This window comes from Dama dama, chromosome 18 (genome assembly GCF_033118175.1).
Source record: "Dama dama isolate Ldn47 chromosome 18, ASM3311817v1, whole genome shotgun sequence".
NCBI lineage: Eukaryota > Metazoa > Chordata > Mammalia > Artiodactyla > Cervidae > Dama > Dama dama.
This window is the reverse complement of record NC_083698.1, coordinates 25,533,801-25,561,560: the sequence shown is the minus strand read 5'-3', so window position 1 is coordinate 25,561,560 and position 27,760 is coordinate 25,533,801. Positions and strand designations below refer to the sequence as shown.

The 27,760-nt window shown below is 36.3% G+C and overlaps 1 protein-coding gene across 8 annotated transcripts in view; it reads right to left on the bottom strand.

Moving 5' to 3' along the window:
• The window catches only part of HDAC9 (histone deacetylase 9), an 896,685-nt gene that overhangs the window by 517,792 nt on the left and 351,133 nt on the right, over window positions 1–27,760 (bottom strand). For 7 of the 8 annotated variants that reach the window (XR_009696639.1, XM_061165031.1, XM_061165032.1 and 4 more), the window contains exon 2: window positions 27,146–27,208. Coding sequence is in view for 7 of the 8 variants with exons in the window: in XM_061165031.1 (XP_061021014.1) it covers window positions 27,146–27,208 (63 nt within the window). In the remaining variant the exon portion in view is untranslated. Of the gene's footprint in view, window positions 1–27,145; window positions 27,227–27,760 lie in introns of those variants that run through there. The other variant, XM_061165037.1, reaches the window with a different exon arrangement.

Below are 27,760 nucleotides of genomic sequence, written 5' to 3'. Positions count from 1 at the left end.
TTACAGATATTTTCTTTAAATGTTAATGAATGTGTCCAGGGGTGAATCCGATTTTGTACTCCAAAATTATAACGAATTTTTATCTCATCCACAAAACAAGACCGATTAGCATCCTTCTATTAACTAGTTACAAATTTTGGTCTAGAATATCATAGCCTACAAGGTCTAACATATCTAGAATGCTACCTCAGGTGTTGGGTGCTAACACTTAGTCCTAGATTCCACATAATACATCTAACACTGTGGAGTTAAAAATCTTTGCAAATGCTTTCACCAACTATACAAGTAGCTAAAAAAAATTTCATTCTCAGAGTACTGAATATTTGTGAATGACTGATATGTTTTTGGCAAAGAAGTGAATACTTCAGTGAGGCACACTATATTCAGCAATGAGATACACTTAACATATGAAAAAAATCCCATGCATTACATTTCAAAAGATTGGAATGAGAAAGAAGGAAAAAATACTGTTGTTATCTCAAATGCAACATGTAGCTTTGGCATCATTTAAATATCACACAGAGTAGGTGTAAGCTCAATAAAATATGACTTTAGAACCAATAACCAATCTAATCTCTTTTTAAGTTCTAACCACTATAAACTGGGATTAGAAAAAATATGAATAAAACAATTCCTAAGGACTCTGTAGCACTTTACTCCAAAATACTTTTACTAAGAAAATTGCTTGGATTTATTTAAATTGTGCAAAAAAGATAGCTGGAAATGATTCCTTATCTATTTAGCAGCTGATGTGCAGCACTTTATTATATTAATTGGTAATATGTATTGAAATATTTGACAAATTTTCTGCTTATTTATAGTAAGTTTTGTTGCAGTGCTATTTAAACTGAAGTTTCTGCTCTATTTATTATGCCAAAGTATGATCTAATTTTAAAAAGTGAAATCCAATTCTAAACGAGATCTAGAAAATTCAAATGTAGTCACTGGGTGGATATAGAAAGAAAAAAACAACACTGATGATAAAACCTTATATTTCTCACTAACAGTAAAGTGATAATCTTTATTACTTAGTAAATAACAGGTTCTAACCTACAAAGAGTTTAGTACAGAGTCATATCTTCCTTCTCTTCTGTTTCTATGAGAATGCCATGACTCTCGCTGAAAGTGTTAGTCACACAGTTGTGTCCAACTCTTTGCAGACCCTATGGACTATAGCCCATCAGGATCCTCTTTCATGGGATTCTCCAGGCAAGAATAGTGGAGTGGGTTGTCATTTCCTTCTCCAGGGGATCTTCCCGACCCAGAAATCGAAGCTGGGTCTCCCACATCGCGGGCAGATTCTTTACTGTCTGAGTCATTAGGGAAGCCCCATGGCTCTCTCTAAAGGAAGATAAATAATTTAAACAGTTTAAAGTATCAAATTAAGATAGATAAATCATAACAATTACTGAATAACTCTTTGTAAACAGGATCACAATGCTTTTGTGAAAAGGTAATGTATTCAAAACCTGTCAGACACAGGACAAGATTTAGGATAAAGTTAAAATAAGCTTCCCTGGTTCAGACAGTAAAGAATCCACATGCAATGCGGGAGACCTGGATTTGATCCCTGGGCTGGGAAGATCTCCTGGAGAAGGGAACGGCTAACCACTCCAGGATTCTGGCCTGGAGAATGCCATGGACAGAGGAGCCTGGCAAGCTACCGTCCATGGGGTCGCAAAGAGTTGAACATGACTGAGCAACTTTCACTTTCATTTTAAAATAAGCTAGAACAGAATGAGCTTCTAAACCTAAAGAATAAAGCATTATAAATCGACAGTATCAGACCAATACATTACTTTGGCAAATTGCCTGCTGAATTAAAATTACTTTTGGTATACAAGAACGACAAAATGCTGTGATCTGATCTATTTAGGGAATTAAAAAGGCAAATCTCTGACATTTTTAGAGCTAGTTGAGACCCTAAGAGTTATCTAAGCAACTTACCTCACGGTTTATCGATGCCAAGAGTAGTCAACTAAATTACCTACCTTCACACAAACAGTGGCAGACCCTGAGCTTAAGACACTTAGAAAGAATAAGCTCCTGCAGACCAGACACTGGTGTTTCTTCATCAATTTTAATATTCTGGAAATCTTTCAGTATGTTTATTGGGTTCATTAAAAATATGAATGAACAGATGAACCAATTTTCCTGATTTCATATCTACTATGTCATGCAATACTTAAATTGTTCCTGCAAGCACTGGCATTTAGAATTAGATTCAATACATGTAAATCCATGGCTGATTCATGTCAATGAATGGCAAAAACCACTACAATATTGTAAATTAGTCTCTAACTAATAAAAATAAATGGAAAAAAAAAAGAATTAGATTCAGTACACTTCTAGTATGCATGGAAAAATAAAAAGAGAAAGAACCGTCTGTTCTTTCAGCATACAAATGGTGCTTTCTAAAGACAAACTATCAGATATTCGTGTAGGACACTGAAGCGCTTATGAAACTCTAAGTTAAAAATATGAAAAATAGGTCATTTTATGGCTATTGCAAAATACAGTCTGGATGCACTATTCAAGGAGTCCCTGCCTAACCATTTACCTTTCCTCTCTGTTTTGTTGAAAAGGCAGTGACCATGGTAGACTTTATTCTGAAAAGAGTTAAATACATATTTTAAACTTGGGCCCTTTGCACTGCTTTCCTTCTGCCTGGAATGTCTTTTCTTAGATCTTTGTACGGTTGGGCTCTTCTAGTTACTCATGCTATGCCATGCTAATTCGCTTCAGCTGTGTCCAACTCTCTGGCAACCTTACGGACTGTAGCCTTCCAGGCTCCTCTGTCCATGGGATTCTCCAGGCAAGAGTACTGGAGTGGGTTGCCATGCCTCACCTTAAAAATCACTTCTTGAGGAGAGTGACAGTCACCATGATGGTGTCATAGGTCATTCCTGACTTTCTCCCTATCAGAAGAAAAATTGTTAACATCTATTCAAGAAGAAGACAGCACACAGAGAATCCTAGAGCCCAGGTGTGAGGCTGAAACACCCTCTGCACCTCAGACACCAAGACAGACTGCACAGAAGGTAAGAGAAGCAGCTACACATTGACCGCACAGCCCCTCCCCCAGGCCAGAATGGCACCACTTGGAGAAGTTTTCCCCAAGCCTCCAGTGGAAAAAGAAAGCCCGGGGGATGAGTCTCCCCTAACATTGTGGGTCACTTTGTAGGAACCCCTACTCTAGCCTCACGCCATGATGATTGCAGGGGGATTTATGGGGCTCAACCACTGGGAATCTCAATGTGATGGAGAATGGAGGAAGGGCTTGCACCAACCAGCACAGTAGTCTTGGAAGACTGAGTTCATACCTGCAGTGCCCTAATGGTAATCTCAACCAGCAGTTCATCTGCAAAACCAAGTCAGGGGTGTAGTCTGACCAGGGTATTTGGTAGGGTTCAAATTTGCCTGATTCAGGTCCTTAAAAAAGATTTGTGAGCCCTAGAGCTTGGCTTGCCAACCTCCAGGCAAGGTGCTAAGTCACTGTTCCACCTACTGTGGAGAGTATCTTCCAGCTCCATCTGACCAGAAGGCTGGTAACTACCACTGTTTAGGCTCCAGTGGTGCTCCAGTCGAGAGGCAGGCAAGCAGAGTCGATTGCCCACAGAGAAAAGGCAATACTAGGTGTGTGTGTGGGGGGGGGGGGTCCCTGTGTGCTAAACACAGGCAAGGAGAGTAGTCCACACCAAGGCTGAGCGTAGCGCCTAGCTCCTCTCAACTGGGGAGTCTGTTTGGGAGCCTAAAAGTAGCCCGGAGTGTTCCCCTTCCACTCCCACAGAGGCAAGTGGGCTGAGACATAGCCCTACCTGCTGGTAAATCAGTCTTCTGACTCCATCTGATCAGAAAAGCTGGTGAAAACATCCCCAAGACCCTGGCCCGTGTCCTACAGGAAAGGAAAGCTAATTCATAGTCCCATCTACTACTGAACATAGAATTTAAACTCAAACATCTAGCAAGCATGATGAGAATCTATGCCACCTTGTAGCCCATCCTACAAACTTAATTGATTAGGAATCCAAGTCAGCACTCCTATCAAGCTGTTCTTGGCCCCAGCCCCATCTTCAGAAAGGGAACAATTAATTGACCCTGACCATAATAGCAAGCCCTGTCTGCCCAAAGACACCACTGGAAGACACACCTAGAATCCTAACTGAGCTGACTGGTGAAAAACTGACTGAAAAAGCAAACTCATAAAGTCTGAAGGATGAGCCCTATTACTCAAATGTGCAGGTAACAACACAAGGATTATAAAAACTCAGGTAAATATGACACCACTAAAGGAAACTAAGAAAGCTCCAAAAATTGAATAAAAGAAATGGAGATCTATGAACTGTCAAAGAAATCAAAATAATTCTCTTAAGTAAGTTTTCTGACCTATCAGAAAGCACAGGTAGACAACTAAATGAAATTATGAAAATAATGCATGGACAAAGTGAGTAGTTTGATATAGAAAAAACAAATCCTCCAGAAATCCTGGAGTTGAAAAATACAATAACTGAAGAATTGAATAGTTTCAAAAGTAGATTTGACCCCTCAGAAGAATCAGTGACCTGGAGAATAGGACACTGGAAATTACCCAGTCAGAGAGGCAAAAAGAATGAAAAAGAATAAAGAAAGTTTACAGGAATTATGCAACACAATGAAAAGAAACAATATTCACATCATGGGAATTCTAGAAGATAAAGTGACAGAAAATACATTTAAAACAATAACAGCTGAAAATTTCCTGAACCTTGGGAGCAAAATGGACATCCAGATCCATGAGTCCCAAAGGAACCAAAATAAATTGAACCTGAATAGGGCTACACCAAGCCACATTCTAACTAAAATTTTGAAAGTCTATGACAAAGAAAGAATTTTAAAAGCAGCAGAGAAAAAAGAAGATAAATACAAGAAAACCCCCATAGGACTATCATAAGATTTCTCAACAGAATCTTTTCAGGCCAGGAGAGAATGGAATGACATATTAAAAATATTGAAAAAAAATAACTCTCAAATAGGAATTCTATACCCTGCAAAGGTGCCTCTCAGTAACAAATGAGAAACAGACTTTCTTGAACAAACAAAAGCTGAGGGAGTTCGCTAACACCAGATCTTGCTTATAAGAGTGCTTAAGGGAGTTCTTTGAGAAGATGTAAAAGAATGTTAATTAACATTGATACCAAAAAAAGATAGACTACATTTTACTGGTAATGGTAAATATAGCCATAGTTAAATTCGTAATGTAGTAAGAATGGTGCATAACTCACAACTCTAGTTTAAAAGTTTAATAAAGAATGTTACAAAAATAACCATAAACACAATAGTCTATATCTAGACAATAAAAACATGTAAATTTTAAGAGCCATAACATAAAATGTGAAGGAAAGATGAAGTAAAAGTATAAAGCATATGAATTATATTAAGTTGTTATAAGCTTAAAATTAGTTGTTAACATTTAAGATGTTTAATGTAAGCCTCGTGGTAACCACAAGGAAAAATATTGTAGTAATTACACAAAAGAACACAATAAAAAAGTCAAGCATACTGACACCAAAAGACATCAAAACACAAAAACGACAGCAGGATAAGAAAAATGTAACAACAGATCTATAAAACAATCAGAAAACAATAAAACAGAAACGATAAGCTTTTGTCCATAATTACTTCAAATGTAAAAAGATTAAATTCTTCAATCAAAAGACAGAAAATGGCTGAACAGATAAAACCACACGATCCAAGAATATGCTGTCCATAGAAGATTTAATTTAGCTTTGAAGGCACATATAGACTGAGTATGAAGAGATGCAAAAAGATGTTTCAATCAAATGCTAACCGAAAAAATTCAGAGGTTCAGTTCAGTTCAGTCACTCAGTTGTGTCCGACTCCTTGTGACCCCATGGACTGCAGCACACCAGGCCTCCCTGTCCATCACCAACTCCCGCAGACTACTCAAAGTCATGTCCATTGAGTCGGTGATGCCATCCAGCCATCTCATCCTCTGTCGTCCCCTTCTCCTCCCGCCTTCAATCTTTCCCAGCATCAGGGTCTTTTCAAATGAGTCAGTTCTTTGCATCAGGTAGCTAAAGTATTGGAGTTTCAGCTTTAGCATCAGTCCTTCCAATGAATATTCAGGAATCAATACATCAAAAAGATAAATCAATCATAAATATTCATGTGCCCAACATCTGAGCATCTAAAAATATAGAGTGAAAACAGACATAAAAGGAGAAAGAAACAGCAAGACAATAATAGCTGGGAACTTTAACACCTGACCCCAAACAATGGAAAGATCATTCAGACAGAGAATCAGAAGGCAATATTCCCAAATTCATTTTTAGAGTCCAGCACTATCTTGACACCAAAACCAGAAAAGTATACTACCAAAAATTAAAACTACAGGTAAATCTTCTTATGAATACAGATGCAAGTATTCTCAATAAAATACTAGCAAACTGAATTCAGCAGCACATTAAAAGGATAATTCACCCTGATTAAATGGGCTATGTCTCTGGAATGCAAAGATAGGTCAACATATGCAATGTTGATGTATCACACTGACTGAATAGAGAAAGAATTGTGATCATCTCAATAAATGCAAGAAATCACTCAATAAAATCCAACATCCATTTGGATCATAAAAACACTTAAATCAGGAATAGAAGGAACATACCCAACACAATAAAGGCCATATATGACAAACCCACAGGTAACATCATACTCAAATGATGAAAGATTGAACGTTTTTCCTCAATATCAGGAACAAGCAAAGGGTGCCCACTCACAACTTGCATTCAACACAGTACTGGAAGTCCTACTAAAACAATCAGGCAAAAAAAGAAATAAAAGGCATAAGAATTGGAAAGAAAGAAATAAAACTGTCTCTATTTGCAGATCAAATGATTTTATAGAAACTTAAACTCAACTAAAAAACTGTTAGATCATTGAATTCAGTAAAGTTCCTGGATATAAAATTAATATACCAAAATCACTATCATTTCTAAACACTAACAAAAAATTTTTGTTAAAGAATATAAAGAAATTGATCCAATTTACAATAGCATCAAAGACAATAAAATACTTAGGAATACATTTAACTAAGGAGGTAAAAGATGTTTGTGTTGAAACTACAAGACACTGATGAAAGAAACTGTAAAAGACACAAATAAATTGAAAGGCATCCCATATTTAGGGTTTGAAATTAGTATTTTTAAAATGTCAATACTACTGAAAGCCATCTACAGATTCAATGAAATCTTTATAAAGATGCCAATGGCATTATTTTTACAGAAGTAGAGAAAAAGTCTTAAAGTTTATATGGAAACATGAAAAGCCCTAAATAGCCAAGGAAGCCTTGAGAAAGAACAACAGGAGGGATCACACTTCCTGATTTCAAACTGCAATCTAAGACTACTAAAAGTATGGTACCAGCACTAAAAAACAAAAAAGACGAATGAGCCAGTGGGACAGAATCCAGAGGCCAGAAACAAACCCAGTATACACAGTCAACTGATACTTGACACAAAGGCAAAGAGTATACTTGATGATGAAAAGTCTCTCCAATAAATGGTGCTGGTATAACTGAATATTCATATGAAAAGAATGGAAATGTACCTGCATCTTATTTCATTGACAAAAATTAACTTGAAATGAATTAAAGACTTAAGTGTAGGACCCGAATCCATGAAATTCCTGGAAGAAAACATAGGAACAAAGTTCCTTGATATGGGTTTTGGTAATAACTTTTTAAGATATGATACCTTAAGCACAGGCAATAAAATAAAAAATAAACTAGTCAGACTACATAAACTAAAAAGCTTCTGCACAATGAAAGAAACCATCATAAAAGAGAAAAGACACCTAACAAAGGAGAAAAAATGTTTTCAAACTACGCATCTGATAAGGGGTTAGTACTGAAAACATAAAAACAACTCAACTCAACAGCATATAACACAAATAACAATAAAAAAATGGGCAAAGAACATGAACAGACATTTCTCCAAAAAAAAAAAAAAAATGAAAACACAAAAGGTACATGAAAAGATATCCAACATCACTAGTCATTAGGAACTGCAAATTAAAACCACCATGGGATATCACCTCACACCTGGATGGTTATTGTCAAAAGGCAGGCAATAATAAACGCCAGTGAGGATGTGGAGAAAAGAAAGCTCTCCTGTGCTGTTGTATTACAAATTACAGAATACAGTGCAGAACAGCTTCAAAAAATTATAAGAAAACAACCACATGTCCAACAATTCCACTTCTGGGAATATACTCAAAGGTAATGAAAACACTAACTCAAAAATGTATCAGCACCCTCATATTCAGAACAGCATTACCTACAATGGACAAGACATAAAAACAACGTAAGTGTCCACAGACAATGAACAGACAAAAAAGCTGTGTACACATACACAATAAAATATTATCCAGCTATTAAAAAAACAAGACAACTCTACAATCTGCAAGACCTTGATGGCATTACTTTTATGTGGAATTTGTAAAAACTCATGGCAAAAGAGATCAGACCTGAGAGGACCAGAGATGGTGGTGGCACAGGGGAGTGGGGGTGTGAGGAGGTAGGGAGTGTTCTGGCAGGGGAGGAGGGAAATGCAGGAAGGTAGTCGAAAGGTACAAATTTCAGTTATAAGTAAGTATTAGGGGTGTAATGTTCAACAAGATAACTTCAGCTACCACTGCTATTTTATACACAAGAACGTTCTGAAGAGAGTAAACCCTAAGAGTCCTCATCACGGTGAGGAAAAAAAATGGTTTCTCTTGTTCTTTTTTCTTTTCTTTTTCGGTATCCATATGAGAAAGTGAATATTAGCTGAAACTACTGTGGTAGCCATGTCACAAAATACGTAAAATCAAACTGTCCTGCTATATGCCTTAAACTTACACAGTGATGTATATCAATTATTTCTCAATAAAACTAGGAAAAAATAATTTCCTCATTGATCTTCTTAGTCACTCCTCAGCAGCTACTATTGATGAGACCTCAGGACAGTGTTGCTATCTTTCTTCCTAGACTGCATTATCATCCTTCTGTTTCACTCAATGGTACTCTTAAATATGAATTTTTTATTTAATCTTAATTGTCTTTTGAAAATTGGTGAGCTATATAAACATTGAGTACTACTCTCATCTAGCTTGCTTAAATTAGCTAAAATTCTTCCCATATCTTCATAAAATTACTTCTTGCATGTGCGTGCTCAGTCGCTTCAGTCATGTCCAGCTCTTTGCGACCCTATTGACTGTAGCCCAGGCTCCTCTGTCCATGGGATCCTTCAGACAAGAATACTAGAGTGCCATGCTTCAAGGGATCTTTCAGACCCAGGGATCAAATCTGAGTCTCCTGCATTGCAGGCAGATTCTTTATCCACCAAGCCACCTGGGAAGCCCAAAATTACTTTTCCTCTCTCCATAAAATGCAAGACCCCTGATGCTGGGAAAGACTGAAGCAAAACAAGAAGGGGGCCGCAGAGGATAAGATGGTTAGATAGAGTCACCAACTTATGGACAAGAACCAGAGCAAACTCCCGGAGATAGTGAAAGACAGGGGAGCCTGGCGTGCTATAAGTCTGTGGGGTTGCAAAGAGTGGATTGGGCCTTAGCAACTGAACAACAGCAATACACATTATAGAATACACTGGTTTTACAAAAATTTAAGTAGTAACCTGTTCAACAAGACAGGATAAAAACGGTATTATAAAAATAGATAACTGAATATAATATTATTGAACAATAATTTTTAGTTAAATATATTCATTGTTCCCAAGCCATTTAATTGTTTGCCCTGTGACTCTGATCTGTGATGCAAACTCTGCCATACAGCAGGCTAAAAAATAGTGCAGTATTCTAATTGTAGAACCTGCTATGCCAAATTTTCTGATAGATCCTATTGGGATTTTATCTGAATTTGTATACTAATATTCAAAAAATAGAAGAAATTTACATCAGGCTATCCGAAGCAGGGAACTGAATGGCTGCTGGAAATGAAGGCTATGAAACTGCGACTGTTACTAACTATAAAATAATATGCAGTTTACTTACTATATAATACCATTAAGTACATTTGACTTTTTGAATTAGAGATGGTCTATTTTTAAAAGAAAGTTAGCTATTTTAAAAATAGATTTATACATGAATTTTGGAATAAGTAATTTTTAAAAGTAGTCTTCCTATTCATGGCACAGAATGATTCAATTTTTTTTCTGGTTTTCTTGTATGCCCTCAATAACTTTATCAATTTCTCCATAAAAGTTTCAGCTGGTATTTATAAATGCTATCATTTTATTACATTTGTGCTTGGTTACTTCTGGTATAAAGCAATTTTTTCAATTTTCTATGTTGTATTGACCTTGTACTGAGCAATCTAAACTGAGCTGTTTATTAGTTCAATTAGTTTCTTTTCCTTTAAAAGTCTGTACCTCTTGTTGAATGCTTATGTTTTAGCACATCAACTAGGACCTCCAAAGACAAAGTTCCTAAAATTAAAGAGAATGTGTTTTAATTTTACCATTAAATACAAAGTCTCAGGTAGGGTTTTGGTTTATAATACTTGTTTTTTCCTTCTGTTCTTAGTTTGAGTTTCTATACTGAAAAGGTATTGAATTTTATTGATTTTTTTTTTTTGCATCTAGTGAAATGATCATATTAGTTTTTCCTTTAGTCTGTTAACAGGTGACATTCACTGATAGATTTTTTTCCTTTAAACATTCTGGTGAAATTATTTCTCCATAAAAGAAAATTCAAAAAAAAAAAAAAAGAAAATTCAAATGACTAAAACATATGAAAACCATTCAGCTCCACCAGAAATAAGTGAAATTCACACAAAAAAGTAATGTTGTGCCATTTTTCATCTCTCAGTTTGGCATAAATATCTAAAATCTTTGACAATATTCAGTGATGGCAGGCATGTGGGGAAAATGGTTCTCACATATATGATTCATGAAGCATAAAGATAATCTCTACCACATTTTGGTTCAGTACCCAAAGAGCAGGATCAGAGTAAATAATGAAACAGAAGGATGTCCTCTCCCTTGTCTACAAAGCAATTTAATGTATTTTATGAAAGTGATAGTGGCTTGGTCGCGACCGACTCTGCGATCCCATGGACTGTAGCAGGCCAGGCTCCTCTGCCCATGGAATTCTCCAGGCAAGAATACTGGTGTGGGTTACCATTTCCTTCTGCAAGGGATCTGCCTGTCCCAGGAATTGAACCCAAGTCTCCTGCATTACAGGCAGACTTTTTACCCTCTGAGCCACCAGGGAAGCCCTATATATATTTCATAGTCATCTAAAAATGAACTCATACAAGGTTTTCTAGAATTATATTCATATTCAGATTTTAGACTATCTTGCTAAAATAATTTTTAAAGAGAATCATTAATGTTTCCAGGTTAATGATGTAGGGTAATTTCCATTTAATTATCGGGATAATGAATAACAAGAATTGACTCTTGATTAAAATATGAAGGAAGTGATTTTAAACTAAGGGCATTGTTTTTATTATGTTTAATCATCAGTTGACTGAGACTGTTTACATTATTTTCCTTCTTTAAATATAAAAGTTGGGTTAAGTTCATACCAAGTTAATTTTTTAAAATTTTGTTCATCTTCAGAAAACCAATAAGTGCTTTCAATTAATTGTGTTTATAGTTTTAAAAATATATTCCTTTGGAAATTTGCTTGAACTAATCCTTATTTTTTGACAATGGTTAATATAATAATGGGAAACTTCTAAATCGAAGGTCAACCAACCTTGATTTGTTCTATCTCAATATGATTATTACAGAACTTAGACACTTAACTTGGATTCATAAAGATGAGAAAACATAATAGGCAGCATTTGCAAAATAACTGAAAGAACATAGATATTCATTTATTCTCTGTGATCTACTAAGCTGAGTTCAACAGCTATGTTAAAATTTTGTTTTATTATCCAATTCCTTTTTGGCTCATACTTATATTTTCAACTAACTCAATTAATTTTCCAAGTCTTAATGCCTTTAATTTATCCTAACTTGTGCTGAGTTTAAGTCTAAACCAGAGCAAAAAGACTACCAGAAAAAACTATGTGTCTTTTCCCTACATATGTTAAATCTATTCTCTTCATCATTTCTCTCCCACTTAGATATATATATATATATATATATTTATTTCATTCTTTTCCTTGAATAGCTCTGTACAAAAATTGATTCATTCTTCCATCTGTTTTTCCTTAATATCTCACTCTGTGAATTCCCTCTTCTGACATTTTACTTCAGATAATTTTTTAAACTACTGTACCTTTGGTATTCAAAATCTGATCAATACAATGTCTACCAAAAGAAAAATCTTCTTTCATTGCCACCTTCTGAAAGAATACAGCCAATTAAATAATGCCTAAAGAAATGAAGATGAGTTCTAAGTGGCACCAAGCTATAGAACTGTTTCAATCAATATTATTGTTAACCAAAAAAATCCATTCATTTTTGTCCTTTATCTAAGAAAACTGTCTACATAAGAAGTATCACAAAGAGAAAAACAGAATTAAATGTGAAGTGGTATTTGAATAACATAAAAGTACACCTGTAATCATTGTACAACCACATTTATTCTTATCCTTAGATTAAAAGTGTGCATTTATATTCAGGCAGTCTTACATTAGATATTTCACACAACATTTTGAATGCAGACCTGTATCTTACAAAATTTCTATTGATTACTCATTGAAAGACCAACTCCAAATACAAATACTCCAAAATTTGCTTTGTTAAAGACAATTGAAACATTTAAAAGTTCATATACATATTACCAAAGCACTGGACATCATTCTTGACTTACATTCTATAACGAATAGTCTAAATTTTGAGTCATAGGTTCTAACATCCTCAAAAGTCTGTATTTTTCAAATTAACAAGTAACTGTAGATTTATTTTCTACATAAAAGAAGGAAAGATTTAAAAAAAATCTAAAGACAAACGTGTACAATACCACTGTACTCTTTAATCACTCATTCATTCATTTAAAAATAGTCTCAGGAATCAATTATGTGCTAGGCACTGTAGGGAATAAAAATAGAAATAAAACATGATCCTTTTCCTCTTGGAGCATATAAATAATTGGGGGGATGGGGACATACGTACATAAATAACCACAGTATAAGACAGACAATGGGAATGTTATAAGGGAGTATAATAAAGGATTACTGAGGATGGAGAGAAGAGAGAGGATGGAAGAGAGGTTAATATCATGACTGAGGAGGTACTTCAGGAGACTGGGGAAAACTTAAAGAGATACAGAGACATTTGAACTGGATTTTGTAAGAATTAGAATTTCTCTAGTGATTACTTGTTGGAATAAAGCAGAAGCATATTTCAAACAAAGGAAAGAGATGATTAAATATATAAATAATAACATAAATAAATCTAGCTTAAAAATACAGCTATCAAGTACTCAATAAATACGGATTGAATAAGACAATCCTTGGGGGGCAAAAAAGAAGGTAACCATTAACTATTTCTCTCAAGCTACACTGTGACTCCAACAAAGCATCTTGGCCAGAAGTCTGGCTCAGTCCCAGTCTTCTCGAGGCTAGGGGAAAAACTGTAGCTGACAGTCTTCCCCTGGCTCCTAACCTACTGGCGAATAAAGGCTTCCCCATCCCTTCCACAAGGCATGTCAGCGGAGTTTAAAATAGCCTCAGAACACTTCCTGCTCTATCTAATTGTGCTTTCATTCCATTTGACTTAGACCAACTGGAATGTTGAGGGAAAACCCCATGAGGCATCAAGCATGTGAGATAATGTGTCAGTCCCTCAAAAATGTTTGTGCATTCTACTGTGTGTATCCATCACTGTTCCCTATTCATGAGAGAGCAGCTCTCTCTCATGAGGAGAAAACAGCTCCTAGACACTGCTGTTTCTTCTTTTTTTAAAACAGATCTATTACCTCCATGAAGTACTTCCTTGCTCAACTAGTGCAACCACTTGTCACAAATCTATTCAGTGGCCGACATGAGGAAGATTATGTATCCTAAACATTTTGTTTGGAAGTTACAGTTCTACAGCCACCACCTAACAAGGTTTGACCCATGATTTCCCTAAATTAAATACCCAGCACACTGTAGATGCTCAATAAACACGTTGGTTTATACCATATTTTATACCCCTTTAAAAAAGTGTGCAATATTGTGTTCATGAGAAAACCTTCTCAGACTTCACTTCTTCAGCCTATGAGCACATACTGTTGCCCTTCTTTTTGGCCCCCAGGAAAGAGAAAGCATTCACTTCTCTAGGTTCCCACTGCTGGAGTAAGATGTTTCAGCACAGTTGAGCCAAGAGTTTGAATAGGGACAAAGATAAATCTTCAGAAAAGAGCAAAGATAAGGAGCTCTACAAGGTCCTTAATTTCTAGACAACAGTATTAATCCTAGGAAGAGTTCAGCTGATTCCACAGTCTCTCTTTGGAAAATAGAGACAATCATAGTCAACAGTCTTTCCTGGGCTTTCTCATCCACATGCTGATAAAAGTTCCCTCATTCCTCATACAAGGCAGAGGTAAATGGAAACTAAAATAGCTCTGTAACATTTTCTGCTCTTTTCTAACTGTTTTTATTCTATTTGACTTAGCCCAAATGCAATGTTGATGGAAAACCTACTTTCATTGGGAAGATTTTCTTCATATTTTAGCATCCTCAAAAGGCTTTATTTGATTACCATAGTTAATATGGCCCCTGGTACCAGTCACTTTCCATCCCATTTTTTCCATTTTGTTTTCCCTTAGTTCTTATTACTATCTAAAGTAGCCTTATCATCCATCCATCATTCAATTGAACAATCAAATCTACATGTGTTTCCTTGTCCTGTTTCAGAGTTAGATCCTCTATCCCTCGAACAATACCTGGCTTTGCGGATGACTCTCAAATATTTTTGAGTGAAAAGATGAGCAGATGAATGACTATCTCACCTCAGCTTTCAAAGCTTCAAGCAATTACATCACCCTCCCCAAACCTTCAACCTACTAATTAAGACTGGTTGGGATGTAACTGGTTCCTATAATTGCTTCTACTTACACCCTCTGAATTTATTTATTACATCTTGGCTTCTTTGAGAATACAGTTGAATTGCTGTGTGTTTCCTGTTTTTGTCCATCATTCTGCAAATTCTTATGGTCAGTGGAGTCCTTATATTGAGTTCAAGCACAAAAATATTTATCTTTTAAAAAGATAATATGTTTTTTCAGTAAATAATAACAAAATTATAAATAGTCTGACTGAGCTCTAAGTTATCCATTCGAAAGCATTTTGACTAAGGTGCAATAGGAAATGTATTAACATACCACCTCCACGTTTTCATCATCTAACAATGAGTTAATAGTGAGGAAATACAAAATACAAATTTAACAGATTAAAATCACAATTCTAATTTTAAAGCAAAATATTGATTGCTAAGTTCTGAATTAAGTACATAGTTTAAATAAGCTAAGTGAACAGTTCTCAAATGTGAAATTGCATGTTTTATTATACATGAAATTTTTTTGGCTCATCAAGAGTTAGTTATACCAAAACAACTAGCAGAGGCTTGTATCTACATTTTTAATATACTAAGAATTTTAAAAGGAGTACGTCAAGGCTGTATATTGTCACCTTGCTTATTTAACTTATATGCAGAGTACATCATGAGAAATGCTGGGCTGGAAGAAGCACAAGCTGGAATCAAGATTGCCGGGAGAAATATCAATAACCTCAGATGTGCAGATGACACCACCCTTATGGCAGAGACTGAAGAGGAACTGAAAAGCCTCTTGATGAAAGTGAAAGAGGAGAGTGAAAAAGTTGGCTTAAAGCTTAACATTCAGAAAACTAATATCATGGCATCTGGTCCCATCACCTCATGGGAAATAGATGGGGAGACAGTAGAAACAGTGTCAGACTTTATTTTTTGGGGATCCAAAATCACTGCAGATGGTGACTGCAGCCATGAAATTAAAGGACGCTTACTCCTTGGAAGGAAAGTTATGACCAACCTAGATAGCATATTAAAAAGCAGAGACATTACTTTGCCAGCAAAGATCCATCTGGTCAAGGCTATGGTTTTTCCAGTGGTCATGTATGGATGTGAGAGTTGGACTGTGAGGAAAGCTGAGCACCAAAAAATTGATGCTTTTGAACTGTGGTGCTGGAGGAGATCTCTTTGGACTGCAAGGAGATCCAAACAGCCCATCCTAAAGGAGATCAGTCCTGGGTGTTCACTGGAAGGACTGATGTTGAAGCTGAAACTCCAATACACTGGCCACCTCATGCAAAGAGTTGACTCATTGGAAAAGACCCTGATGCTGGGAGGGATTGGGGGCAGGAGGAGAAGGGGAAGACAGAGGATGAGATGGCTGGATGGCATCACTGACTCGATGGGCATGAGTTTGAGGAAACTCTGGGAGTTGGTGATGGACAGGAAGGCCTGGCGTGCTGCAATTCATGGAGTCGCAAAGAGTCGGACATGACTGAGCGACTGAACTGAACTGAACTGAAGAATTTTATCTCATCTGTTTAAAATCAGCAACTTATATTAATACATCACACCCTATTATAATCTTTTATAGCTATATTTTATATACTGCTGCAATAAAGCCAAAAGCACAGAAGATATATTTTAAAGGCATGGTAACAAATTATTAAAAATCATTTATGATGTATATTCACCTATTTTTCCATACTTTATAAGTAATCTGTATATCCACTGTACTTATAACATTCAGTTGTCTTCAGAAACCACTTCTAAACCCAATCTTCATGAGATTTTAAAAATAATCTATCTCCAGTATCTACTGGTGAAATTTAATAGAATTTAGGCTTATTAGCTTTAAAAGACTGTAATTGTTTTCTTAATAACAGAGTCATTCTTGCAAGTAAAAAAAGAAAAAAGTTTGCTTGTGTATATGTATAAAATGCCATTTTCACTGTAAGGGTCAACAGCGAGGAGCCCTGTGTATGAGCCATGTTAACACCAGAGAGCTTAGCAATGTCTGTTTCTAAGAATAAACCCTGTGTGTCTCATGTTGTCATCATCAACCAGAGTCTTCCGTGCTCTGTGACAGAAAGCATCAAGGCTGCCTGTTTGCCTTTCCATAAGCATTATACATCACTATCCAAAGGCCTTGCCTTTCTGTCAGAGTGGGAGAGATAAAAAGAATTCTGCAATCACCCTAAACACACATTTAAACATTATTGCCCCTTAAGCAGACAGTTATCATGTTGTTTTGGCAGCAGGAAGGAATCTGTGGTTTCACTTGAATGTTATTCTTCTTTATTTAAACTACTAGAAATAACCCAAAAATGACAGAATGCTCTTTCTATAAATAATCATTCCAGTGTAGAGTTATATTAGGAGGTAACTCAGATGGCATGATAACGCCTAACAAGCTAATCTTAGACCTGCGATGCCATAAGATAGAAATACGGAAGCTAAGAATAACTGACCCAAAGGAGTCAGCCTGCTAAAGAGAGCCACAGACATGTGGGCATCTGCAGATTTTAATGCATTTAATGATCTTCTGAAAGCTTCTTTCTCCCACGAAGGCAATAAATTATGTTGGTTAATAACATGAAAATCAATAATGCTTTTACAATGTAGTGATTCCTAAAGATGGCTTGAGATTCTCAGAGTGAATAGAATTATAAAAATCAGTGGATGGAAACCCAAGAGTTGAGTCTTGAATATCTCAATTAGCATCTAATTGGTGAATTTTATGAATAAGCTACCTATAGAACATAAAATATTCATCCAGTGAAATAAAATTTAAGTCAGGATTAAAAAAAATACAATTTTCACTCAAAATGCCTGAACTGGACCCAAATTGAACCAATATATATTCAAAACAGGCAGAATCTAATTCTGTTAGTTAGATCATCCCTTGGCTCAAACATCTGACACTTCATGTTGAAATCAGGACTTGAGTGTAGATGTAAACTTTATTAATCTCTCCCTGCCCCTATTTCTAGGTAAAGACCAGGATGGGTATAATTCAAACACTTTGGCTGAAAGAAACTGAGCCCCACGGTGTGAACATTTGAAAAAACAAAAAACAAAAAAAACTTTCGTCAGCTAAAATACATTAATAATCATGTTCTTTTGAAGTGGTATAACCCTTAACATTTAAGGTTTGTGAGATGTTACTGTAACTATGAGAACTGGAAATCTTAAGCCAAGTGCACTGGGATAACTGGTTCTGTCCATGGTGTCTGCTCATTACTCCATGTGTCATCGATCTCAAGGAATACTGAAGGTTGCCTTAAGTTGGTCTCAGCCCTAGATCTTGTTAACTTACTCCAGTTTAATTATCAAGCTCTGGGGTTGTGAAGTAAGGCTCCTCCAGAAAGTATTTCAACAAAGTTGCATATGTGTGCTATAAACTTCTCAGGACCAAGAGGAGTATCTAGATATGTGTTTATAAGTATAGCCGATTCCACATCTTTAGCACCAAACAGATATGAAAACCATTCTACCATGCTAAATACTTTCCTCTTTGAGAAAGAGTGGCAGGGACATGGTAAACAAGAACAAGTTTATAGCTGACTCTGTCAGCTCCAAGCCATGAGGACCATCAGTAAATTTCCCTGAAACAATGTTCTCATTGGTAAAATACGCTGCAAGTACTGTATCCCTTCTCAAGCTGTGGAGAGGATTAAATGGTAAAATAATGCCTGGTATAGAAAAAGCTCTGAAACATTAGCTCATTATATCAATAATAAGAATGACAGTGATTTAAAAAAAAAAAAAGATGAGCATATATAGGTCCAATCACTGACCTTCTAATCTGAGATTTACCAACTATATTCAAGTAGAATGGGGCAGAAAGAAACAATAAAGACGCTGAGAGAGATAATATTTATTACTAATAAAAAATGAGTAGCTCCTTATGTAAAATCACAGACTCAAAATAATACTTGAATTCTATCCATAAGCAGATTTAAAAACCAACATCACAAATACAACTTAAATTGAGTCCAATTCATGAAGAGCTTTTCTAGCTCACCCTATGTGGGGTTCTATGAAAACTTTCTGGGTAAACATGTTTCTACAATAGCAAGAACTCCCAGGCCACAATGTAATTTAGTGGAAATGCAGAGAAATTTTCCCGGGTTTTTCTTTTTTTTTCTGTTGTTGTTGTTTGTTTTTAATTTCAAATTTTGAAAAAAAAATACATGACAGTATCATATTTTAACTGAGCTTGGAAATGCCATTCCTTAGCCACCCACCAAAACTTACATTGAATAATTGAAAATGACATTCACATGGCGACAACTGTGTCGGTACTGAATATAAATTACAAATTGAACATTTCAAATACAAGTGGTAGAGAAAGAAGGGGAAGACATGAGGGGAAGACACAAGAAAGTGAAGTTCTGGGGTATTTCCAGACTTATCAACATGCAAAGAGTTTAATCATAAGTAAATGACTAATTATAGTTTGTGGTTTGGTAAATTTCCTTCTTCCTTAAATGTAGTTTTTATTGGATTTAATTATAGGGTATTTTTAAAACATCATATATAAAAGGCCCATCACTTATTTTTACTATGGAAAATTTAACATGGATATAATGAATGGAACTGATATTTTTATAAAACGTAAGACTGACTTAGTTTTGTATTCATCAAGCACTGAACATAAAGTTCTCCGATAACACTTAAAAGTACACATTGTTTAGTATTGTTAAAAAAAAAAAAAAATAACAACTTGTTTAAATTACATTTGTTTTGTACAACTGACTTAATGGAAAAAAATGGAATTAGTGGGAACAAGGTATTTTCTTGTCCTTTCATATCCCAATTGTCAATCTCCCAAGATCAGAAAAGGGAGAACTGCCCAATATAAAGGGCATTTCACATCCCAAGCTAATAACCGCTAGTACTGCAACTTCCTTTTAAGAACTGGATAGACCACGGTACTGACACACTGTTTTGAAACACATGCCAAAATATCTTCGAATTTCATCTAAAGAAGGCTTGTTTTAAAAGTCATTCCGTGGACTTTTATTGCAATTAAATTGTTTTCAAAGTATTCTAATTCAGGGAAAAAAAAATGTTAAAATGAAGTTTCCATCCCAGATTGTTAAAATTGTTCATTACTCTGAAAATGTAATGACTATAGCAACATACTGGCAAAGAAATTGCTTTCTGAATATTTTAAAGAAAATCCTCCCTTAATGTACTGAAAAAGTTTACACATTCTTTAACAATTTCTTGCAATACTTTCTGTATCTCTCAAAGCCAACAATAAACGAGTATTTTACTCAAATTTCCAATAAAAGCTTTAATATTAGGACTCCTAACAACAGAGAATACTAAGAAAGGATTTCTGTTCTATAATAGTAAAAAAAAAAAAAATAAATAAATCAGTGTTTAAATGGATGTATATTTTCATGAGAATGAAGTAACACAATTCAACTGAAAGAGAAATTACATAGTCCACTTCCTTCACTTATCTGTATTTTGAGAAATTACAAACTAAAGAAAACTATAAAGAAGAAAATTCCAACCACCAACCAACATTGTAGCAGCAAATGCTGTGGAGTCCAGCTAACATCATCCATTCTGCTTACCCTTTCTTCTTTCTTCTGGAAGTCAGACTATTAGTTGGAGGCTCCACCTTCCCTGGCTCAGTCATGGTCTGAAGGAGTTATCATAGCGGTCTCATTCTTCTTTTCAACGACTCACTAACACATGGGCAGGTGATGTTCTTTTGGTCAGTGAGTTATTAAAGAAAACTTGCTAGAGAACCTCTCAGAAAAACTAAGAAAACATCTAAGGAGGCAAAGTTGTCTCATCTATGTCTCTGGAATTTATTGTGCATGTAGACAATGTCTGGAACTGCTACAATCAACTTTAGACTACTGGAGGAAAGAGACTTATGATGATACCAACTCTAAGACCAGCAGTACCGGTAGAACTATGAACAATCTGACTGCCATTGATATGACTGATTACCACGCTATTTTACTAAATGATAAATTATCTTGTCACTGTTACTTCGAATAGGATTTTCTGTTACGTGCAGTGGGAGACTAACCAAGTTTCTATATCTAATATTTACAGTTAATCAGTGTTAGTATTTCAGCATAGTAGCTTCATGTGTGGGTGTGTAAGAAACACTTTAGAAAATATGGGCATTTTATAAAAATTCATATAAGGCAAAAATCATGACAATGAAAACAAAAGTCCCCCTACCACCACCATGTACAATTTCTTCCTGACTTTCTTCTATTTATATATGAATTATTCTGGGAGATAGATAGATAAAATAAACTTTTATAAAATGAGATATCACCAAAGTTATTTTTATTAAAAAAATAAATTCAAATGAATTTAATAACGAAAAACTGCATTTGAAAAGACAATAAACATTTGAAAAGACAATAAATATAAATGCTTCCTTTCTATATGAGGTACTATTTCCAAAAAGATATGTCTAAGATTAAATGAAGAAACTATTTAAAAGAAATCAGTGTTTGGAGTCTCTTTTTTTAAACCATGTGTTTCTATTTTAAACAGCAGGGAGTCTGTCCCTGCTCAGAAAGGAGCCAATATTAGTGCTTTCACACATCCCCGCATCTCACCTCTCCCCAATGCCTCACATTGATGAGAGCTTTAGGAATATTTTTACATTGCCCTACTTCATAAAATTTGCTTCTTGTCCTACAACCACAGTCTCACATTTATTTAAAAGAATTCAATTTTTGCCCCATTAACCTAACTATGCTTTCTCCTCCTCTTCTGACTGCATTTCACTTTTTGCTTTTGTTTGAAGTTCTTTTTTTTCCCTCCCCATTGTGTGGGCTTCCCTGTCAAGCAGTCTGGGCCTTGGTTGAGGATGTCTAACTTGCCTACGTATTTTCTCTATATTTTAATAACATCTCGCTGGAGTGGAACATTAGGTTGCACTTCTTTTACAGCTTCTGAGCTTTTATTCCATTATCTTCTGGCATGGAGTGCTGGGTAAGTTTGATAAGCCTTCTTGAGTTTCACACATTCTCTCCCCACCCCCCTCTCTCCCACTGCAGATCTTTGCTTTACTTGCCTGAACCCCTGAAGAATTATTTAACATTTGAAATTCAATAGCCCAGTTAGGATATGACTCTGCACTGAGCACTTGCAGCAAATTTTCCTAAAAGATGAGAATTCTTTCAATATGCAGATTTCTTTTTTTTTTTTTCCTTGTCAGTGAAATAATCTTTCTTTATTTTTACAAAATGATCTTCTGTTTCAATGTTTTGGAATATCAACTTCAGGGACATAATAACCCTTTTGGTACACTGTCTTTGTCTGTCTTATTACTGACTTCTCTCCAATTGCTTTAATCCATTTTCCTTTTTCAGTCCCTCTGATTGTCTCCAGCCTTTCCTCTTTGTTGGTAAAAATTTTCACTGGTATCTATTCTGTTTCCTGCTATTTCTAATGAGTATTTTTGTTCTATAATTATCATGCTTTTTTTCATTCTAAATTTGTTTTCCCAGACTTAAAATATCCTTTTTCATCCCATATCATTGGTTTAGCGTCTTATCTTTGAGCTTCTGCTTTATGGAATTTATGTTCTTACTAAGGTGCTCTACTTGCAGGAATAAATTAGTACACAATTTCATGGTCTCAGTGAAGTTGATGCTTTTTTCTTAGTGGGATCTATCAGATTAGATTTCGGGGAAGAGTATTTCACTGCAAAAAGCTATGGGTCTTTTTGTTTCCAATTTACAGTGTTGCTCTGAAGTCTTCATTTCTCTGGAGAGGGAGCATTTGTTCACCTACCTCCATCTCACCAGTTTCTCTTCCAGAATCCTTTATACTATGCCTCAGTCACAAGAAAAAAACACCACCACCACCAAAAGCTGAGGATGTCCACTCAGTTTGCTTCTCTCCAGTTATGGGAACATTAGTGAAAATTTTCAGGAAGTTGTCAACTTGTCAGTAAAATTCTAAGGAGGAACAGAATTCAGGCCCTATTAAGTCTCTCAGTTCTGATCAAAGATCCCGGCTTCCATTTTTCCTTTGACTGCCAGTTTCTGAGATATGTTGCATTAGGTCAAATCATTTTCTTTGCCCAGCTAATGCTAAGTGTTGTGTATGGGGGGTGGGGTGGGTGGAGGGGTAGACAGTTTATACTATTTTAGGATTCCTTCATTATCGATCAGCGGTGAGACATAATAGAGTACGTCTTCAAATTTCTCATCTCAAAAATGACCTTTTTGAATTCAGAGTTTGGGCTTATTATAGTCTTCTGAGGGATTTTATTGAATTTCCTTACTTAAAGGACATAACAACAATTATGCCACCTGTGTTACCCACAGAAAAATAATATACTCATTCTTGTCCCCATTCTCAATGGGCCTACTCATAACCAGCTTTTTGATTGCTACCTATCAAATATTTCAATTGATAACAACCTTGTAAGTAAAGATAACCTGAGTTAGAGAATGGCAAAAATAGTAATTATGGGGAATGCCAGAAGTGATTCTTGACATGACAGGGGCATTTCACAGACTTGCATTTTCATAATTAGATTCTGCTTTCCAAGTAGACATAAATGACTACTGAATCTAAAATGTTCATTTTCCCTCGACAATACACACCAAGGAGATAAAAGGATTCTGAAAGGGGGAATAGACATTTTCCTTACAAGAAATTCAGAATTTAGATTTCAATGTTTTTCTTTTATACCCTAAAATAAGAATACATAGTGAAAACAGGAGTTTTCCTTATTGTAAACGTGTTTTACAATGATGCTGTACAAACTCTAGGAAATTCCTTCATAATAATCATTCCAATATCATCTGGATGGCTCTGCTGTCCAACATATTAAGCAACAAGCCGGGCAACGGGACAACACCCCGAATTCTGCCAGCCACTGCTGAGTGACCTGGGTCAGAGCTTGTCTGTGCCTCAGCTTCTGCCACTTATCACTTACACTGGCCCACACAGCCACAAAAGTGGAGACTGACCTGGCAAGATGCGTCACTCATACCGAACTGTAAGATCCAACATTATAAAGCATTTTTACTGGAAAAAAGAAAGAAAGAAACACTAGCAGACTACATTGTAGAACCTAATTCTGCCTTAGATGTCTAGCGTGGCTAGGTCAGAATTAGGAAAAAACGGAACCATAAAAAGCACTTGTAATTCAATAGTGTATAAAAAGCTCTGAAGTAAAGTCATCGATATTAATGCACAGTATCCAATATAACTAGAAAAACAAATAGGAACTGGAAAGCAATGACTAATGAGAAAACACAGCTTTTCAAACAGCTAATTTCAAGAAATCTGCTGCTGGGATTTCACTGTTAATTCTGCAACTTCTTCGCCTTTGAATATTATGTAATAAGACATTTCATAGCGCGTGCGCGCGTGCACACACACACACACACACACACACGCGCGCGCGCGCTGCTCTGATTAAAAGTCACCATTTGCCCCAGGAGAGAATTTAATTCTTATCAGACCAGGAAAACAAAACCAAACCCTGATTTATAAGGTAACTAAGGAAAATTTATCAAAATAAAAAGTCATTCGCCCATGTGATGTACAATCTATAGCTTATCTGGCTCATTCAGTGAGATAGATCTTGGTACTGAAGAACCAGAAACCCAAGTTCATTCACTAAAAGTATTAATAAAAAATAGTGAGAACACACGTTAATGACGTGTTACCTTTGACCTTCACAGGAATGCCAAGAGGTAAGCAGGAGGACATCTTTATTCTTCAGTTTAAAGTGAGTAAACCAGTTCCACAACTTAGCAGCAGAGCTCTGGCTAGAACACAGAGCTCTCAGCTCCTCCAAAAGTATTCCCTCCACCTTGCACTGCTACAGTGTATCTTTTTCTCTTTCAGATCCAGAAACTCCCATCAACTTCTAACCCTTGCAGTCACATCTATGCCACTGGTCCAAAGAGGAATTGAACAAGATTTGTAGCTAAATGTAAACAAAAACACCCCTAATTTAGCAATTAAAGGGCAAAGCCTACCAACATGGGTCACCAGTATCACTATCACTTCCCCTTTCCCCTATATCAGTGATAACCGAAGTTTGCTGCATATTAGAATCACTCAGGATTTAAAAAACCCCAGTGTCCAGGCTGTTTCTCATACCATTTAAATAGAAACACTAGAGGCGGACCCCAGACACCAGCATTTTGTAAAATACTCAGTGACACCACCTTTGAGAGTCACTGCCTCAGCAGTATACAACACTAGGGAAATTAAATTTAAGGGCATATAATAATATGCTAATAAACAAAACCAAAAGTTATAGGACACAGTAGGAAGAACGCAAATGTTTTTATGTTTCAAATTTAAAAATAAATAGAACTTGGAGTTTCCTTATTTATACCAGACAGGTTTGGGAGTGGATGTCAATTGACATCACGTTTCATTTACTGGGGCTTACATGTTTCTTCCTGTAAAACTGACAACAGCACAGACAGTCTCAAGCAGGTCCCTGCTTGAAAATATTGTTGCTTTGTATAAAAAAAATCATGAAATGTCAGGAAAATGACAATCTCAACTGAAATTGGAGTAAATCTGTGTATAATTATCAGATATCGAGAAAAAGTGAAGCTTGCAAACACCTGTAGCAGGGTTCAGTGCTAGCAGACAGTCTCTGCTTGAAAGGCACAGCTTGTTTTCTACCACATGAAAGAAATAGTAAACTTGTAACACGGAGATAAGGACTAAAAGGACAAAGTGTAGTACTGAACAGACATCTAAAATAGTAATTTAAATAGAGTTGGTAGATATTTACAAATAAAATGCTAAGTGACCAGGTTCCATCAGAGACATACAGGCTGACCCCTCCTCATGCTTCAGTTAGCTTTGCAGCTGACAGAAATTCTGGTATGTTTGTTTTTAATGAGCAGGCACTACGAATTAATATAAGTCCTGTCACTTAAGTGTGAACATACCAAAATGACCCAAAATGGATATTTTACTCTGGAACAGAAGGATCCTAAAATCATTACAAATAACCGAGCTTCAAAGAAAACTTGCTTCAAACACAGATCCAGAGATGAGAAGGCGTTCAATGCTAAAACAGATATCAAGCCAACCTGTGGAATCTTTCTTTCCCATCTAGTTCTACCAAGTAAAAGCTGCTTTATGCCACATTCTTAATATGGAAATCTAGGTGGTGATCTATAATTATGATTAAGCCCACACAGAAACACAGAAGAGTGAGGGAGAACTTTAAGCCAATTTAGACTGAAGCATTCCGAAGAGAACCAAGACAAAAAGTCCCTCAAGCTTTAAGAACTAGCTGTAAGGGATAAATATGAAAAGCAACAATTACAAGTACCCAAGTACCGTGCTATTGCCCAGAGAGGAGTCTGTGCTTTTAACAAACAGAAACTGATAAAGCTGACAAGCTTCATCTCCCATCAGCTCAGCTTCTTGAAGGCACAAGCATATTCAACAGAGAAACTAGAAATTGGAGTCTGTTTCTGTTATCCTTTAAAATATTGCACCTGCATATAACATCTTTATATGTGTGTTATGCCATTGCATCTGCCTGACAATGCTAGACTCCCCAAAAGCTTTGAAGATGATTAAAATAACCATCTGCTAATAATAAATTTATTTCATCCTTAAGAAGTTTCATTTCGGGCTGAGGGGAAAAAAAAAAGCCAAATTAAAACTACCTTCACAACTCTTGTAGCAAACACATTTCAAAAGGTAGGTCTATAAATAGATGTGATTCTGTAGGCACACTGTAAATATAAAATCATCTGGCTAGAGACGGCTGCAAGGGAAGCTGCAGCCCCAGTATGAACTTACCTGATTTTTAAAGTCCCACTAGAACACACATACAGTCAGTACACATCTCCTCTTTCTAGCTGCACAGTCAGTCAGTTCCAAAACACCCCCAACTACATTTTACTTATCTCAGTCCCATCCTTCACCAGAAGCTTGGCGATTTCATTCAGAAGCAGCCTGTCCCTGAGCACTGAATATGCACGGAAACAGCGATGGAAGAGATCTAAGTTAAACCTTCCAGATGCACCAAGAAAACAGCAACATCAACACCAAAAAGCAGCAGACCCTTAGGAGAGGCGCTTCCCTGAGCTGCATTTCCCAAGTCAGCCCCCCTTTCACACAGAAAACGGCTCAGTGATGAAGAAAGATCTTACCTGAGCTGATCATACTGTGCATTCTCTGCTGAGCCAAGAGCTGCTCTCGTCCAGCCACCCCATCTGAAGAAAAACACGAGTCAGTCTCGTAAATTGTCTGCAGCATATTCCAATCACTCTTACTTCAGCTACATGAAAGATTCATCGCTGTTGAGTGCACGGGCCCCAGGAGCTACCCTGGCTGGTCCTCCCTCCTCCCCAAGGAAAAGCGGCAGAGGATCAACTTCAACAATGATTTGCTTTCTGTTCAGAGGGACACGCACTTTTCAGAAGACCTGGGCACTTTTCCTATGTTACCAACCTGTGTACAAAGCAGAAAGCAGCCCGTGGATGCTAGGGCTCTCTGGAGTTTAGGCTATCCCGGAAACTAAAAGCAGGTGGGAACTAGGAGTGTGCTTCAGGGTTACTGCTTTGTCAGAGTAAGTAGAAAAATATTAACTCTACCCACGAGAAAAAGAAACCAATTAAACCTGGCTTATAGTTCCTCAGGCTGCTAGAGTTTCCTTGTAGGAACCGTCAGTCAGTCCTGCCAGTGGCTTCGGCCGGTGCCCTTCTGCTATCTGTGTGTGTCTCTTCCTCCTCTCCGGTCTCTCTCAGCTCAACTTGGCTAAAGCT